Source organism: Sinocyclocheilus anshuiensis, unplaced genomic scaffold (assembly GCF_001515605.1).
Source record: "Sinocyclocheilus anshuiensis isolate Anshui unplaced genomic scaffold, SAMN03320099.WGS_v1.1 scaffold1462, whole genome shotgun sequence".
NCBI lineage: Eukaryota > Metazoa > Chordata > Actinopteri > Cypriniformes > Cyprinidae > Sinocyclocheilus > Sinocyclocheilus anshuiensis.
The window spans coordinates 506907-523691 of NW_015558644.1; the positions used below are offsets into that span (position 1 = coordinate 506907).

At 36.5% G+C, this 16785-nt stretch overlaps 1 protein-coding gene across 1 annotated transcript in view; it reads right to left on the reverse strand.

The window, feature by feature from the left end:
* LOC107680935 (disintegrin and metalloproteinase domain-containing protein 19-like) overlaps positions 1-16785 on the reverse strand; it is a 26862-nt gene that overhangs the window by 4304 nt on the left and 5773 nt on the right. The window contains 12 exon segments of the mRNA XM_016477031.1: positions 1459-1564; positions 2285-2480; positions 3644-3733; positions 3840-4017; positions 4147-4286; positions 4371-4455; positions 5144-5301; positions 5388-5459; positions 6709-6776; positions 7543-7751; positions 9032-9108; positions 9419-9497. Coding sequence (XP_016332517.1) covers positions 1459-1564; positions 2285-2480; positions 3644-3733; positions 3840-4017; positions 4147-4286; positions 4371-4455; positions 5144-5301; positions 5388-5459; positions 6709-6776; positions 7543-7751; positions 9032-9108; positions 9419-9497 — 1458 coding nt within the window.

The window sequence follows — 16785 nt, forward strand, 5'->3', positions numbered from 1 at the left end:
AGAATGCTGATCCAGACTGGGCTAAAACACCTCGATCAAACACGCCCCCACATGTCTACGTCAGTATGTGGAAATATTTGCATAATGCCGCCCAAATGTACACACAAAAAAGAAGGCATGGCTTCAGTAACCGCAGTAGTGTTGTGGCAGCCATGTCAGGGAGACGCTGTGTGTTTCTTTGAGAAAGCAAAAGCACTTTATTTGGCCTTCCGGAAGTAGATGCAATTAGGAATCATTGGTTAAGATTTATTTGCAACAGAACAGCACAACCCAGATGTTTGAATTTGTGCAAGGCATTTTATGGACGACTGTTTTGTGAACCTGAGTAGCCTACAAGGCTGGCTGTGATGGGTCAGTTCTGACTTTGCTATGACAATCTGGCGCATATTCTGAATCAGCTACTGTAAGTATGTTTTCTTAACTTAATGCGCGCGTGAGAGAGAGACAGAGATCGGTCACATCACAGTGGAGTCAGCTTTCTTAATCGCGGCTTGTGTACTGCAAATACATACGAGCATCATCACTGTGTCTGTCACGCGACTCTGTTCCCCTTTCGGGCTTGAACTGATGGCAAAACTAAGGACATTATTTACTGTCTTTACATTTATGTTGAAAGCTGAAGCTTGCGATTATGGAAAGGGGCGTTACATTTCTGACGTGTGCTTGTGGTGTTCGGCCAATCACAATGCACTGGGTCAGCTGGCCAATCAGAGCAGACTGCTTGTCGGAAGGAGGGGCTTTGTAGAAAACGACGCGTTTGAGAGAGGCGGTGCATATAGGACCTACAATAATGTACAGTAATTGAAAAATAATGTGTTTTTTGAACATTAAAGCATGTCAACATATTCTGTTACACCAAATACACAAAATAATGATCTTTAAAATAGCATCATATGACACCTTTAATAATAGTTCTTCTTATCAATGTTGAATACAGCTTTTGTTGCCTAATATTTTTTTCAGGATTTTTTGATAAATAGAATGTTTACAAGAACAGCATTTAATGTGTCCTTAATTTCTTTCTTTTAAAAAAAAAATGCATATCAATTTCTTTTTCTTTCTTTTAAAAAATCTTTCTTACCCCAAACGTATGAATGGTATTGTATCACCGTTTCCACAAAAATATTAAGCAGCAAAAACTTCCAAATATTTTCAACAATGACACTAATAAGAAATGTTTCATGATATCTGAACGATCATGTGACACTGAAGACTGGAGTAATGATGCTGAAAATTCAGCTTTGCATCACAGGAATACATTACATTTTAAAATATATTACAATCGAAAAGAGTTTTTTGAAATTATATTAATATTTCAAAAATTACTATTTTAATGCAATTTCGATCAGATAAATGCAGCCCTAGCGAGAAAAAGAGACTTCTTTCAAGAACATTAAAAAAATCTTAATTATTCCAAACTTTTGACCGGTAGTGCTACTGTAATTAAATGCAACTCACCTTTCAGTGCATTTCCTGTATGTACCCATGAAACTGCCACAGTTTCCATAGGGATCACCTGCTTTATTTACCTCAGTAAAGCAAAGATCAGGAGCAGGACGGGCATCTAAGACATAGAGACAGAAAATTAGCTTTACAGCAGAAATAGAACAGAAGAGACACACATACAGGTGCATCTCAATAAATTAGAATGTCGTGGAAAAGTTCATTTATTTCAATAATTCAACTCAAATTGTGAAACTCGTGTATTAAATAAATTCAATGTACACAGACTTAAGTCTTTGGTTCTTTTAATTGTGATGATTTTGGCTCACATTTAACAAAAACCCACCAATTCACTATCTCAACAAATTAGAATACTTCATAATGAACTTTTCCACAACATTCTAATTTATTGAGATGCACCTGTACTCACGTCTCAAGTTAATGGTTGTGCGTAAGTTATATTATGTAGTATAACTCAGCTGGACTCAAAGGCTTTCTCTGATGAGCAGATGGCCTCACATTCAGATACTAAGATCACAGCCAAGCACAGTATCTGCCTTACAGTAAACTACAGTACACTGCCACTGGAAAATTAAATAATGTAATTTATTCCTGTGATGACAAAGCTGAATCTTCAGCATCATTACTCCACCATTACATCATTACTCTTCAGTGTCACATGATCCTTCAGAAATCATTTACTGTTCAAAAAACATTTATTTTCATCAATGTTGTGCTGCTATTTTTGTAGAAACCATGACTCACAGAGTATTGGGTGCTTGATTTTATGGTGTTACTTTTAAACTGTGGGACTTTTAGCAGACTTTAGCAGAAACAAGACCTTTGCCCCAGAGAGAGAGGCACTGCTGCTCCAGCGTCAGACAAATTCCTGTGTAACAGTAGGCACTGCCACCCGCGCAACTGCTGCCATCCACCAAGTAAAAGTTAGCAGGACAGGACTCTGATTTCCCATCACAGTACTCAGGCAGGTCACAGGAGCCTGAAGGTGGACGGCACATCACTCCTGGACTCTTCAGCTAGTTAAGAGTGTGAGAAAACAAACTGATCAGACTGTATACATTTACAATGCAACGCGTTTTTCTTAAAATAGAGCCAGAGAAATACACTTTCAGCACATTTTCAGACATTTGAGAGCAAAAATACCCTAAAAAGCCTGTCTACATTTTAAATAATAATAATATTATTATTATAACAATTTAATTGCAAAACATTTAGCAGATTTCACATCCTGAGAAATAAATGCTTTGTTGTATAAGTTGACATAATAATTAAGGATAAAATAATTACTTACAAATACTATAAATTATTAATATATTATTTTTCTTTTCATTTGAAGTCACCAAAGCTTTTTAGAAAATCCCTTATTTGTTAGTTTGTTTGTTTGCTTATTTATTTACTTAAACTCACCACAAAACCAAGTGTATGTTATTTATTTTTACGCACCGTTTAAAGCAACACTTAAAAATTACATTCAAAAATCATTTTCTGTTTATTTGTTTGTTTGTTTATTCATTCGTTCATACCATTTAAAGTCACCAAAACTTTAAATTCACACTAAAAATCCTTTTTGTTTGTTTGTTTGCTTGCTTATTTACTTATTTAATTATATTCAACACTTTAAAGGGGACATCGGATGCCCATTTTCCACAAGTTGGTATGATTCTTTAGGGTCTTCATGAAATGTCTGTAACATACTTTGTTTAAAATTCCTCAATGGTCATGTAAAACAACACCCTTTTTACCGGGTCAGAAACAGCTCTGTTTACAGCGACTAGTTTCTGTGCATGTGTCTTTAAATGATAATGAGCTACTGCTCACCCCGCCCCTCTCTTGTGTATTCAGTGACGCGTTACCATTAAAAATCAAACTAATCCACTGCGTCTTCAGTGTCTCTGATGTCGGGACAAAATAAAGACTCTTATGTTTACTTTTCTTAAGGTTTTTTGGGGATTAAAAAAAAGGAGTGAATGGAGTTTTATCACTGTAGGGTGGTTGTGTCCACACTTATATGCAAACACCATGTAAAAGTGAATTTTGCATCCGATGTCCCCTTTAAAAATCACATTCAGAAATTCGCACTGAAGTCTTTAATTTTCATTTCATTACTCAGTTTTTCTGATGCTGCACCACAGGAAAGGGTATAGAGAGAGAGCGTGAGATGAGTCTGGCAGGGATTCACCTTGCACTCATGACAGCAAACTCCATGTGCGCACTCGGCTCCGATCTTCAGTGTGCAGTTGTTGGCATTACAACAGGGACTTGAGCACTCCTTTTTTAGTAAAGGAAACAGAATCGGAAAATGTGAGAGTGAAAGATCAATCAAAATCACAACGTGGGAGTAAATGAGACGGGAAGCAATGAAACTCTCTCCTGACCTCCACTTCCCCACAATCACACTCTTCTCCTTCCTCCAGGTATCCGTTTCCACAGCGCTGGCCCCCGTACATGACCCTGGTGTTGGGAGGGTTGAACAAACACTTCCCCCCGCCAGAGCTCAGGTAGCGCTTCAGCTCTTTCTGATTGCAGGGGTTGAAGACACGAGGGAACGGATCCCTGAAGAACATTGACTTTTATGCCGAGTTGATTTTAAAGTGACGGTTCACCAAAAATGGAAAATCTGTCATCATTTACTAAAGTTATGCAGGCTTGAAATTATATAGCATCTTTTTCTTTGGTTCTCACCCTGTGGCAGCAGCCATAATGCAGCCTCCATCCTCAGGCTGAGCGAGACAGCAGCCTGGACTATCGTGGCTCATACCAAAGTTATGCCCCATCTCATGAGCCATGGTGGCAGCGACACCCACAGCACTGTTAGAGTGGTCCTACAGAGAGAGAGGCAGACGAAACAAAAACTGCGTGCACACGGCTATAAAAACTCAATGGAATAATGCTGGAGGTAAATTTACCGAATTGACTCCACCAGACTGGTATTCAGAACACATGGCTTTAAGGGGAGCCAGACCAATGATGGTGCCCTGAAACGACACACCCCTACAAACACAACAAAAACAACTGGTGAAATTCCAATAAAACGACGGAGGAACCAAATGCACTGCCTAGCTGAACAGATATAATCATTTAAAAGGATAGTTCACCCAAAAATGAAAATTGTGTCATTTACTCACTCACATTTCCTTCCAAACCCATGTGGAACACAAAGGGAGAGGAAACACCATTAAATATCTATTTATCACACAACTCTATCATATTGCTTTAGGAGATTTGGATTATAGAGCATTATGGACTACTTGTATGTCCTTTTTGCAACTTCCGTGCTTTTAAAACTTCTCCTTTTGGGTTCTGCAGAATAAAACGTAACAGTGCGGTCCCTTTACGTTGTTCAGCGAATTTTAGTCTGCAATATCCAGTCATTTCTATAGGAATCCAAGTGATTCCTATTCTCAAGTTGTGAGGGCAAAAGATTTCCACACACAGATTTCGAAGTTTTTACTTCTGAATTCACCGGTTTGACCAACAGAAAGCTTCATGTATTGCTACACTTCACAATGGACGGTGGACTGTACAATTTTGCCAAATTTCATTCAGTTTTGGAACATCATGAGAGTACATAAATGATGACAGAATTTTAAAAATCCCCTTTTAAAACAAGATCATTATCAGTGATCGTTATTATCTGATGATATGTTAGTGAGGTGGGAGGAGCTACAGTGAGACTGACGTTACTAGCTGAGCGTTGTCATTGGGCAGCTGTTTCCTCCTCCAGGCCAGAAATGCACCCAGGGTGCTGTAGGGGTTGTTGGTCACAGTGATCTTGTCTTGATCATTCCAGATCTCCAACCGGATCAGAGCCACACGGATGTTTAGTGATTTGTAATACTGGGAACATCAAATAATATATTTGAGTCCAGAAGCACGTAAATGATAAAAAGTGTGTTTAATAGTACGATTCACAGCATTCTCACCTTATCCACAAAGTTAGCTGCTTCAAGCAGCTTTGTTTTGGTTCTTTCAAGGTCCCGACCGTGCTTCACAAACTGAAAAAGAGAACCTATTAGGATGCATCTTTGACCTTAGATGGCTGAAATTAACTTTGTGTCATATAGGCGGTGATTACAGATGACTCTATCAGAGCAGAGGTCAGCTATTCTGAGTCATGGCAGGAAACGTCTCAGGTTACTTGTGTAACCATGGTTCCCTGAGTAGGGAACGAGACACTAAAAATGTTTTCTGGATGCAGTTAAATGAATACATTTTGATTTCAATTGTTGGATATAGAAGGTCAAGACCTCTGTGTTGACAGGCCAAATGTATCATTAAAAATGGTATACAGACATTTATTGTTTCTATAACTATCTAGTTTTTATGCTAGGTTAATTTTATGTCACATAAGTTTATCAAAACAAACAAAAAAAATGTATGCTTTAAAAATGCCACGGGGCACCAAAATGCACCATGTTCATGACAAATGCTGTTGGAACTCTTTGATGGTGAAGCAAACATTAAGATAAAACATAGACTGATCCGAGAGGATCCCTATTTTGTATTTGGTTCAAGGGTTCTTGTACAGGAATCCCATGTTACCCATGATCTCACCCTATTGGTCTGCTGAGGCTTTGCCATGACATCAATCAGCTCTTGAAGGCTTTCCGGGTGATACCCGTCTCCATGGTAGTGTCCACAGGTGCCCACTGGCAGTTTCAGGCTCCGAGCGTTGAATACGGCATGTCACCCCTAGAGGACGCAGTTCGAAGTTCCCATGAAAGGGAACAAGCCTTATCTGCAGAGGTACAGTGGAGTGAGTCAACAAACAGACAAGATCTGAAGCTCCAGAGCTGTCAGGTAACTGTCATTGTCATTTACCAGACACTTTTATCCAAAGCAACCACCCGGCTTACAATTGTGATGATTTATGTGATAAGTATGTTCTACAAAAAAATGCTGATTAAAACCCAAGAACAAACTGTCTGAATGCTTTAATCACAGAAATAAATACTGAGATTATTATTAGCATAGCAATGTTTGCTAAAGAGCCATTTGATTAGGGCCAATAAACAACCACCTAGTAACCTAAATCACCTTTTTTTGAAAGAAGCCTCTTATGCTAACCAAGCAGTTTGAAACAGTTTACTGATAGAACAATTTAAACATGGTGTTTCTGTATTTTTATGTGTCCGTTTGAGTAAATCTACATTAAGGCAAATAAGACAAGAATTACTCTCATCTCTCGAAGCTCCCCAAGAAACCCCTGCTTTTCAGCAGATACCTGAAGTTAAATGATTTTACCTCTGCATGGTCAGCCACCACCATGAGCTCCACATATTTCATGCTACTGCTGACATCCCTTCTTTCCTGTAGGAAGAGATAAGATATGGCTGAGCATAGGCTAATTTGATATACTACAGAAGAAGTGCTGAGTCACTGCCTCAAAAAAGTTTATGAATTTAAATACTGTGAGACACGACTAATTGGGACTGGGGACATCCTGTGTCTTCGGATAGGGACAGACACTCCTGTATGCCAACGCAAGAACAATGTGTCCTTGATTTAGTACCACTTTAGTCAGCTCTTCACATTTATTTAAATAACAAGTTTATTATCTGGTACTTTCCATGAATACAAAATAGGGCCTGAACTCCCCCACCTTTTTTTTTTTTTTTTAAACAAATCAAAAGTGAAAGAAGGTGCTTAACCAGGAAATGTCTACTGTCAACTTTAGGAGGTTAAACTAAGTATTATAATATTTTATATTGATTTCCTATACATTTTTGCAACACTGTAAACAAAATGTGAGTAAATACAATTCAAAACCTGATTTTTGCAATTTTCTAGCAAAAAAACATTAAACGAAAATTACCTGGCCAAAATATTTTTCAAATATATGCTAATGTAAATAGCGTAGCTAATAGAAATTTATTTTTTAAATTAACAATCGTATTTCATTTTTGGCAACAACAAAAAAATACATACACACATATATATATATATATGGCCAAATATATGAGGAAATAAGTAACTAAAACATCTCTGAAACTTATTGCAAATGTAATTTAAAGTCTATTTTATAGTCTGTTTTTGAAATATACAGTGGGTACGGAAAGTATTCAGACCCCCTTCAATTTTTCACTCTTTGTTATATTGCAGCCATTTGCTAAAATCATTTAAGTTAATTTTTTTTCGGGTGATTCCCGTCTCCATGGTAGTGTCCACAGGTGCCCACTGGCAGTTTCAGGCTCCGAGCGTTGAATACGGCATGTCCCTGAGAGTGTGTTTGGTTAGCTAGGGGTGCGATCATGTAGCTCACACTGTTATTGACTGTTATCATGCCCCTGGGGATCGAGAAGACAATATGCCAATCACAAAGATGTTTAAACTTTGAGATTCACTGATGAAGGGGAAAATGAGAGTCATGGATATTTAAACAGGCCGACAGGATGGAAAGCTCTCAGCTGGGTTTTGCGCAGGAAGCAGAGTAGCTCCACCACAGATAAAAATTATCTTTATACCGGATGGGAGGGTGAAGAAAGAAAGGGAATAAAACTGAATTGATAGCCAACTTGTGTTTATGCTGAACTAGGTTATTTAAGCAAAAACAGATTTCCTTGCTTCCTGGATATCACAGTTTTCCCCAAACATAAGTGTATTTACACACACAATGCTTCACAGATGTGCAGTGACGACCAACTATCAATAAAAATGCTTCCACTGCAGAAATGCAAAATAATAAGGCACAAAAAGAAGCCAAAACCAAATAAGATTAAGATTTATGCGAACACTACTTGTCTATAAATGTTGCTTCTTTCTGTAGAAACGAGTGTCCTACAAAGTTGCAGAACGCTTAATGATGTTAACCAGATTTTTGAATGTCAACTACAAACATGCTTGCATGTTGACATGTCTATGATACATAAAACACTAGAAAAAAAGCTTTCATTGTTCTCATTCAGTGGAATCATACACCACAGTTGTGAAAATCAAGAAGTGTGTGTGTATACACTATAAACTGCTTTTCACTTTTCATCCTGGGCTAATAAACTAGAACCTTTGCACAACGAAAACATGTCATGCTGCAAAGTCATGTCAATAAAGCTGAAGTTTTTAAGAGTCTGACAGTTTTGGAAATAGAACTAAAATGGTTTTGTGAAAGTCCCAAATACTAACCAGGACACGGTTCTGCATGATAATGCTTCACTATAAAATGTAAATCTAATAAACAAAAGAATATAAAATTGGAATAAAATAAAATGCAATAAATATAAGAAATAAAAATAAAATAAATAAGAAATAAATGTTTTGTATTTTTAGGACACTTCTTTTGAAGAGTATCATGTATAAATCAGAAAATGAAGCTATAGCTCACAGTATGAGTTATCATCATTTTTAAATGTGGAATGTGTGACTTCTGAACCACTAGTGGCACCAAGAGGAATTGCAAAAATAATTTTAAAAATATTTAAAAAATGACTTCTCAAACTCCCCACATATGCCATTGCAACCCTTTTGTCACTCTAAAATATTACTTTGATCTATTGAACATGCAATATAAAAAAAAAAAAGAAAATTTCACATAATACGCATGTATAGTATGCAGATCTCATGTAGTCCTTACCTGAGTCCAGCACAGGTGCTGATGACCACACCTGACCCCTGGATCCCTTTGACTGACCCATGATAATAACAGTGATCCTGAAACCAAAACAACTTAATATAAAATCAGAGGAAAGGAGGAAACTTGTTCTGAATTTTAAAAAAAGTAATGATGCATAATGGATTTCTTATTGCTTTATCTAATCTAGAATTACTTTCACAACATTAACATCACACATACTGAATCATTTTAAACACTGATAAAGGTGAAGCAAAACAAATTACTTTTGTATTTTAGAGCCTATTAGTTTACTGCAACAACACAGTTTATCATAAGATTACCATGACAATATGAGTTATTCATGTGTAATTTACAAGTAAATGATTGTGGAACGGCTCCTGCACTCACCCTGTTGGAAGGCCTGGAAAACTGACGGCCTCCATTCGGATTGTACCATATCTCCTGATATTCAGAGGAAAACAGCTCCCTTACACAAGAACATGCAAAAAAAGACAAAATCATTCCGTTATACATTTAACCAGCGCACAGCTGTATAACTAGACAACTTCCATCACGTCCATAAAGGAATGACATAAACACTTCCAACTTGTTTCCATTCCTTCTCTGGAGTCACACATGAATTAGGATTTGCTCCTCATCAGATGTAGGTTATGTAGAAACCGAGAGGATTTCAACACAGAAAATGGCTGACAGTGTAAAGTCTCTTTCCTTTAATGGCATTGAGCTCATTAAAAATTCATCTAAAGTGGCTGAATGCTTTGAGAATCACAGATACTCAGTAAGTGGGTTTACAGTCTGATAGACAGTCTGTTCATTGTGCTTATATACTTTTATTTCTCCTCAAAGGTTGAAACAGGACCACTAAGTGCTAAACTGACCCTAAATATTTAATTTCCTCTAACAAGTCTAACAAACGATTTTCACAATGACTGGAAATAACACTCAGACATTGTCTTATCAATATATACTATATACTTTGAAGACACGGTACTGTGTATACTTTAAGAAAAGAAATGAAGCATTATGAACACCTGCAACAAAATGGGAACTGAAACAGTGTTCCACTAAAAGTATAATTGATGAGACAATTTGAGTCTAATTGAGTGTCTAAACCTAACCGCACATTGTGGTCTCATTCCGTCTCCCTCTCTCTTTTACACACGCAAACACATACATCTCAAGTGTCTGTCCCTCTTTGTTTAAATTAGTTGGCCCAACAACACTTGCTGGACACAGTCCAGACCTACTGGACCGCAACCTCCATCACCCCCACGCAGGAACACCCACCAGGCAGCACAAGTCTGCACTGGCCCTGCAGGACCCTGGATCTCTGCCAGGGAGAAAAAGTGCCATGGACATGAGTGCAAAGAGGCCCTCAGAGACATACCGGTCATACACCCTTCTGATATACATTGGGTCTTTAAAATAAATACATGTTACAAGTAGAAATACTATCACACAGGGTCCTTTAAGGTCGTATAACCGTATGTCACAGCATCAACATACATTTTAACAGTTTAAATCCCTTAATGCTAATATGAAGTCAATTCTGGATAGAAGCTAATATGTCAGTAGTACTGATTTGAACATTGTATTTCTTGGGTTTTTATAATTACATACAAATCAACTAGATTTTTTTCTTAAGAAACATCCGTGCAAAACTTTTCATTTTTGGGTGGAGTATGAGAGGAAACAGGCCCAATTCTAATACTAATGTAATACTAAATGATTGATATTGACTAAATAAATGCCTCTCCTGTTTGATTTTAACTTGCAAGCATGAGCTCCTTAGGCTTGAGAGCAAAGCGACAGATATTCCACCAATTCAACAATAAGAACACTTATGCATGAACATTTTTCACCCTGTAATCAAATGTGTTAGCACTGACATCTAGTCAAGTATGGGAACTGAAGAAGGTGACATTTAATGAACAGTCTTCATTTTGAAAAGAAAAGTGTGCAGTGACCACCTTTTTAACAGACAATGACAAACTGAGACACAACATCTACTGGAGGCACACTTAGTTTTTGACAGACAAATGATGAAGGCGTATAATTTGATACGTCAGAACGTTTCATTTGACATTGAACACCAACAAGGTCATTCCACTTCCAAATACAGTCCATAAGTGTGGAAAAACACTCAGGACTAAATTTGGGGCAGTAGGCCAGAGGGGTTCTTGAGTGTATCTAATACCATATCAAACAATGCACACCTGTTGATCCAACCCTCTGCAGAGCAGTAAGAGGGAACTAAAACAAGGCTTGCACTTAATCTGACACACTGCCGCCCAATGACCCAATATGTGATGCTATATTGAGCCCAGCCATAAACAGCCAATGGGCCAACAAGAAGACTCATAAATTAACAATAAACTGACTCTGGCTTAGCATGACGCTATAAGTCCCCTTAGGCTCTGAAAAAATAGAGTGAGTGAGAAAGAGATGGGAGGAATTTACTGGCACCTTGGCAGTTGTTTTAGCTACACGATAACAAACACTTACAGAAAGACACCTATAAAACAAATGCTGGCAAAAATAGACCCTGCAGAGAGTTTGAATGTGGTCCAATCTAACTAGACTAACTGTACAAGGAGCCGTTGAATAACTGTTTTCCCAACTTGCCAATAGTCATGACCATAATATTTCTTACTGGCAATTAAACTGCATTTCACATTATCTTTATTACAAAAAAAAAAAAATCACTATGACAAAGGGGTTTATTTAGCATATTGTCTTTTTGCTGTGAAATCTTTATTTTTATAAAGTAAACATAAGAATTAATGTTATATTGTTAGTAATATGTAAAGATGAACACTTAGTGGACTTAACTTAGGCTTACTTGATTATCCATATTTTATTCATATTCCATCAATTTTAGAAAAAAACATTAAAATGTGAGTATCAAATATGATACATCAGGCTTTTAAACAATGTTTATCATCTCTTAATCATTATTATATTGCATTACATTATGTTTTACCCCCACAATAAATACACAGCTTTGATCATAAAACTAAGCATTTAAATATTTAAGACATGTTATTGGGAGATATAGAGCGATAAGTGATATTTATATGCATTTTATGTAAGTAGTCTGCTGTTATAAATATCTCATTTGATTGACATTACAAGCTATCAGAATTCCATCTTACTTTTTGACCATATAAATATAAGAACCTACACTAAATCCCATATTTTTAATCATTTTAGACCTCTGAATAAAATTGAGGTGTGTTTCTCCTCAGAGTATGAGCTCTGAAAAGGAGAAAAGGATAGTGTTCTGAAAAATCCCTGTGGTGAATTCTTGGTCAAAATTGAACAGGATTGCATGCAAATTAGCTTGTTGTCAAATGCCTTGGCTCAAATTGGCTGCATAACTGCAAGTTTGCTGCAAATAAACTTTACATTGAAAATGTTAAAAAATAATATTTCTTTCTCCCTCCCTCTGTATAATATAGGAAAAGAATATTCATATATTAAAAGGACAAAGATGTAAAATGGATAGGAATGATTTTCAACCCACAGAGCACTAAAAGGGCTGGCACGGGGCCTGACAGATGCAGTGATGAAGAGCTGTGTGTTTGAGACACGGCTGTCTGGCAGCAGCTGAAACAAAGAACTCATTTCAGCATAGACGAGATGCGTCTCAAGGGTCAGTAGGCCACATTTTCTCCTCATATCAAATGACATCATTCTAGGAGGAGGGAGAGAGAAAGATGAAATAGGGACATCACAAACAGACAGAGAATAATTGGAAAGGGCGAACAGAGGAGAGGAGACGGGCTGGAGGGGAGGATAATTTAATTGAGGGTATTGCCTCGGCCATCGCCATGATGGAGGGGCTTTTATTGCCCTGTTCAAGAGCGTATAAGAGCCTAAAAGCCTGTCCAAGTGCTCTGCCCTCTAACTGACAGCCAGTCAGCCTCCCAGACGGTCATCTGAAAGTCAAAGAAGCCAATGCATGTATAAGAAAATAAAGAAAAGCAACAGAATGCAGAACGCAAATAAATTAAATAAATAAATAAAACTCAACATAAATTCAATATTGACCATATTTACTTTCTTATACCTATAAAGACTGTATCATATTTGATGAGCTAATTTCTGAACCCTCTAAATTATGAACATGATCAAATCTTTCTACTGCCTGATTGATAGTTTATACTTTCTTAGCAAGTAAAAGGCCTTTTAGTGAAATTCTAAAAACGTCCCGCTTAAGGTCATGGTACACGTTTTTTTTTTTTTGTGCTGTATAATCCATACCGATCTTTATAAAATAAATGTAAGAATAACTTTTATTTTGTTAGTTAACTTTTGTTGGTTAGACTGAAGCAACTTAGGTTTACTTGATTATCCATATATAATAAAAAAAAAGTTAAAGTGTGAGTATCAAATAATGTGTCATCATGATTTTGAGGAACATTTATTAACATTCATCTCACAGTCCTCATTGTATTGCATTTCATTATATGTTTTGCATTTAATTTACATTACAAGCATATACATATGCAAACCCTTTTCTTTAATGTTCAACTAAATGTTCCATTTAAAAAATGTGGATTTCCTGACTATTATGTCAGACTTTACATGGTTAATGCACATTCCTGGACTTATTGTGAATGACTTATCTGTGCTAAAATGTTTGTCTTTGTAATATTTCTCCAAACAGCCAACCACCTGACTCCAGTTTTCTACCTAACACCCATTTTTTTTATGATCCAATCAACTCCAGATGGTAAAATCAAGTCCTGCATTAAATAATCTCTATTTCATTCAAAAATATGTCACACAATAAAAGCAAAATGGTTGTGAATGAAATTTCAGGTTGACTTGAAATAAATCACCACTAGTGACCTAATAATCCTCTGATTATATCATTCTGATGACACAAGCCAGCATTTTGAATGAAACTATTAAGGAGGACATGGCCTCAGACCCGAGACTAATGTTTCCTCTGAGATCTGTCAGCCCTCCGGAGAGAGAAAACAGACAGAGGGACAGAGTGAAAGAAACTTCACTGGCAGGTCAGCAGACATAGTCTTAAGTCTGTCATTAATTATCCTAATGTATATGGGTGCAAAAGGGAATGGGGACTACAGAGAATCATTTGGGTTGTGGGGTTCCCTGCTACTTCAGAAAACTTAAGCCCTAAATAATATCTCTCCACTGACCTTCAAGTCAAGCTACCCCAGTCTCGCCAACCTCAGAAAACCTGAATCAGCAGTGCCTGCCTGGATCTAAACCCAATCACCGCCAAACATTCATTAGAATAAAAGCCTGGAGACGCCGCCAGCACACACACACACACACACACAAACACACACAAAAGCTTTCTCCTTCAGACTGTGATGGATCTATCCTGGATGACGGCCACTGACTACAGATGCCTGGAGATTCACAGCTGCTTTTTGATATTCTATGCATGAGCACTCACTTTTAAATGGAGCAAACAAGACGTACATCTAAACAAGAAGGCAGAAAGCACAGAGATTCAGTTTCATACTGTTATTGCAGAAAATCTTTAACATTTACATCACTGACAGCCAGAGATGGGCATAAATACATGGAAATGTTCAAAATACTGTGTGGAAAAAAATATAGTATTTTGTATTTTGAAAATACACAAAATACATGTGAAATTGGCAAATTGGCCATCCAATGTAGGCATCCCTATAGGCTGAAATCTATCTGGACCTATTCTGAATGCAAAAAATAAATAAAAAATTAGATGTGTACAAATGCTTAGAAACTTTTATTATGCATTGCATACCTCTTCCTTTCACCTGTCCTGTAGGAAATACAAAAAAAAAACAAAAAACATTTATTTCATGTAAAGTGTATTTTGTTGTATATAAAGTTTATTCAAATTAGAAAGTTTATCTAAAATTTTAATTTTAAAATTAGAATTTATTTAAATAGCATTTTTTTTTGATGAACAATAAAACCAAAAGCTGAAGATTTTTTGTGGTGTACCATTCATGAGTGTTTGTATCAGTATTGTAATCAAAAATAGTGTTATACATATGAAGAGTTAATTTGCAAAATCAGATAACTCTGTTTTTATTAATTTTCATAAATCATGTTTTCTTTTATTTTTTTCTAATAAAATTTTGTGCATTCCAAGTAATATCAATCAAACTGCAGTTGGGTTGTTTTGATTAAGTAATAACAAAAAAAAAATACAGGTAACTTAAATTAAATTGAAAGTATGTTTTTTATATCCAATAACTCCAATCTCTGATTCTTTTGTGTGGGTTTAAGTAGTGTGTAGCCTACTCAGAAATATTTACACGTGTCCTTCAAAATGACCCACAACCTTATCAGTTTACAGTATATGTGAAGAAATCCATTTATTCATAAACTTCTCATGAAACGATTGTTTAACAAATGTCTCGGCAAACTACTTCCTCTCATCGCTACTTTCTGATGGTTTGGAGAACAATTACTCCACGTCGCCACCCTGTCAATTCACAGAATTATAACCGCAGAACCATACGTCATAGCAGTGTGAGGACAACAGCGGAAGTGGGCGGAGCAAGTGTTGCCTTACTAGGCATTCCTATATATATATATATATATATATATATATATATACGTGTGTGTGTGTGTGTGTGTGTGTGTGTGTGTGTGTGTATTTGTATGAAATAATATAAAAGATAAGAATTATGCTGTCCTACTAACAAAAGACATTATACTACTATAGACAATTGTTAATATTTTTTTTTGTTAAAATTATAGTTTATTATTCACTTGTTTTGTTGTCAAATTATTAACAATATAAATTCAACACAAACCTTAAAACATTTTTTAATACATTTGATTTAATTGAAAGAGCATTTTTAGTACTCCAACATTTCACAACTAACCACGTTTTTCATAGAACATAGACAAACAATTCTATAGTGGAGTGAAAACCCCCCAAAAATTATTAATTTAAATAAAATGTGTTTTTTTCCTCTTAAATAGCAAAAGCATCACACACTAGCTGTACCTGCTACAAATAAATACAACTAATTAAAAATACAAAATCAAACTAAAGAAAATAAATAAAACAAAATCGATCCAAAGAAAATAAATTGAATACAAGTTATGCAGGCACACATTTAACAATAATTCTCAAAAATAACATTAAAACTAAAATAAATCAAAACTCCATAAACATGGAGTTAATATCGAGGTGCCTTCTCTTGACACTTGTAAAGAAAAAATTCCATATCTTCCTTGAATTGGAACCGAAACATGAAAGGCTCTTTGGCCAGTTGTCTGTCATCATTTATTTCCGCTTGATCAAGTTGAAGAAGGGCCTTTTCCTGGTCTTCCTTGTTTAATTTCAGATACCACAGCTCTTCCACAAAACCTCTGAGGCATGGTAGTTTTTTTCGTTTTCATTAACTTTTGACCGAGCTCTCTTCTTATGCAATGATTAACTTCTTATGTGTCTTCCGCCATTATTAGGTTACATGAACTCCGCCCACTTCCGATCTGATACTGCTACTCCTCCCACTTCCGGCATCAGACTGGTGCTGGGTTAAGGCTAGATCAAAGTCACTAGAAGGCAAGCCTGCAACCATTAGCTGAAAAAGCGTAACAGCTAAAGCTAACACTTCCGGTCTGGCATTATGTGGGAAAGGAGACTAGAGGCCGTTTTTTTTTAATGCCGGTGCATTCCAAACAGGATATATTGCCCTCCGAAGGGCACTTCGGAGTGAAAACAATCATGGCCGCCATATTGAAGGGTCGTTCCAAACCGA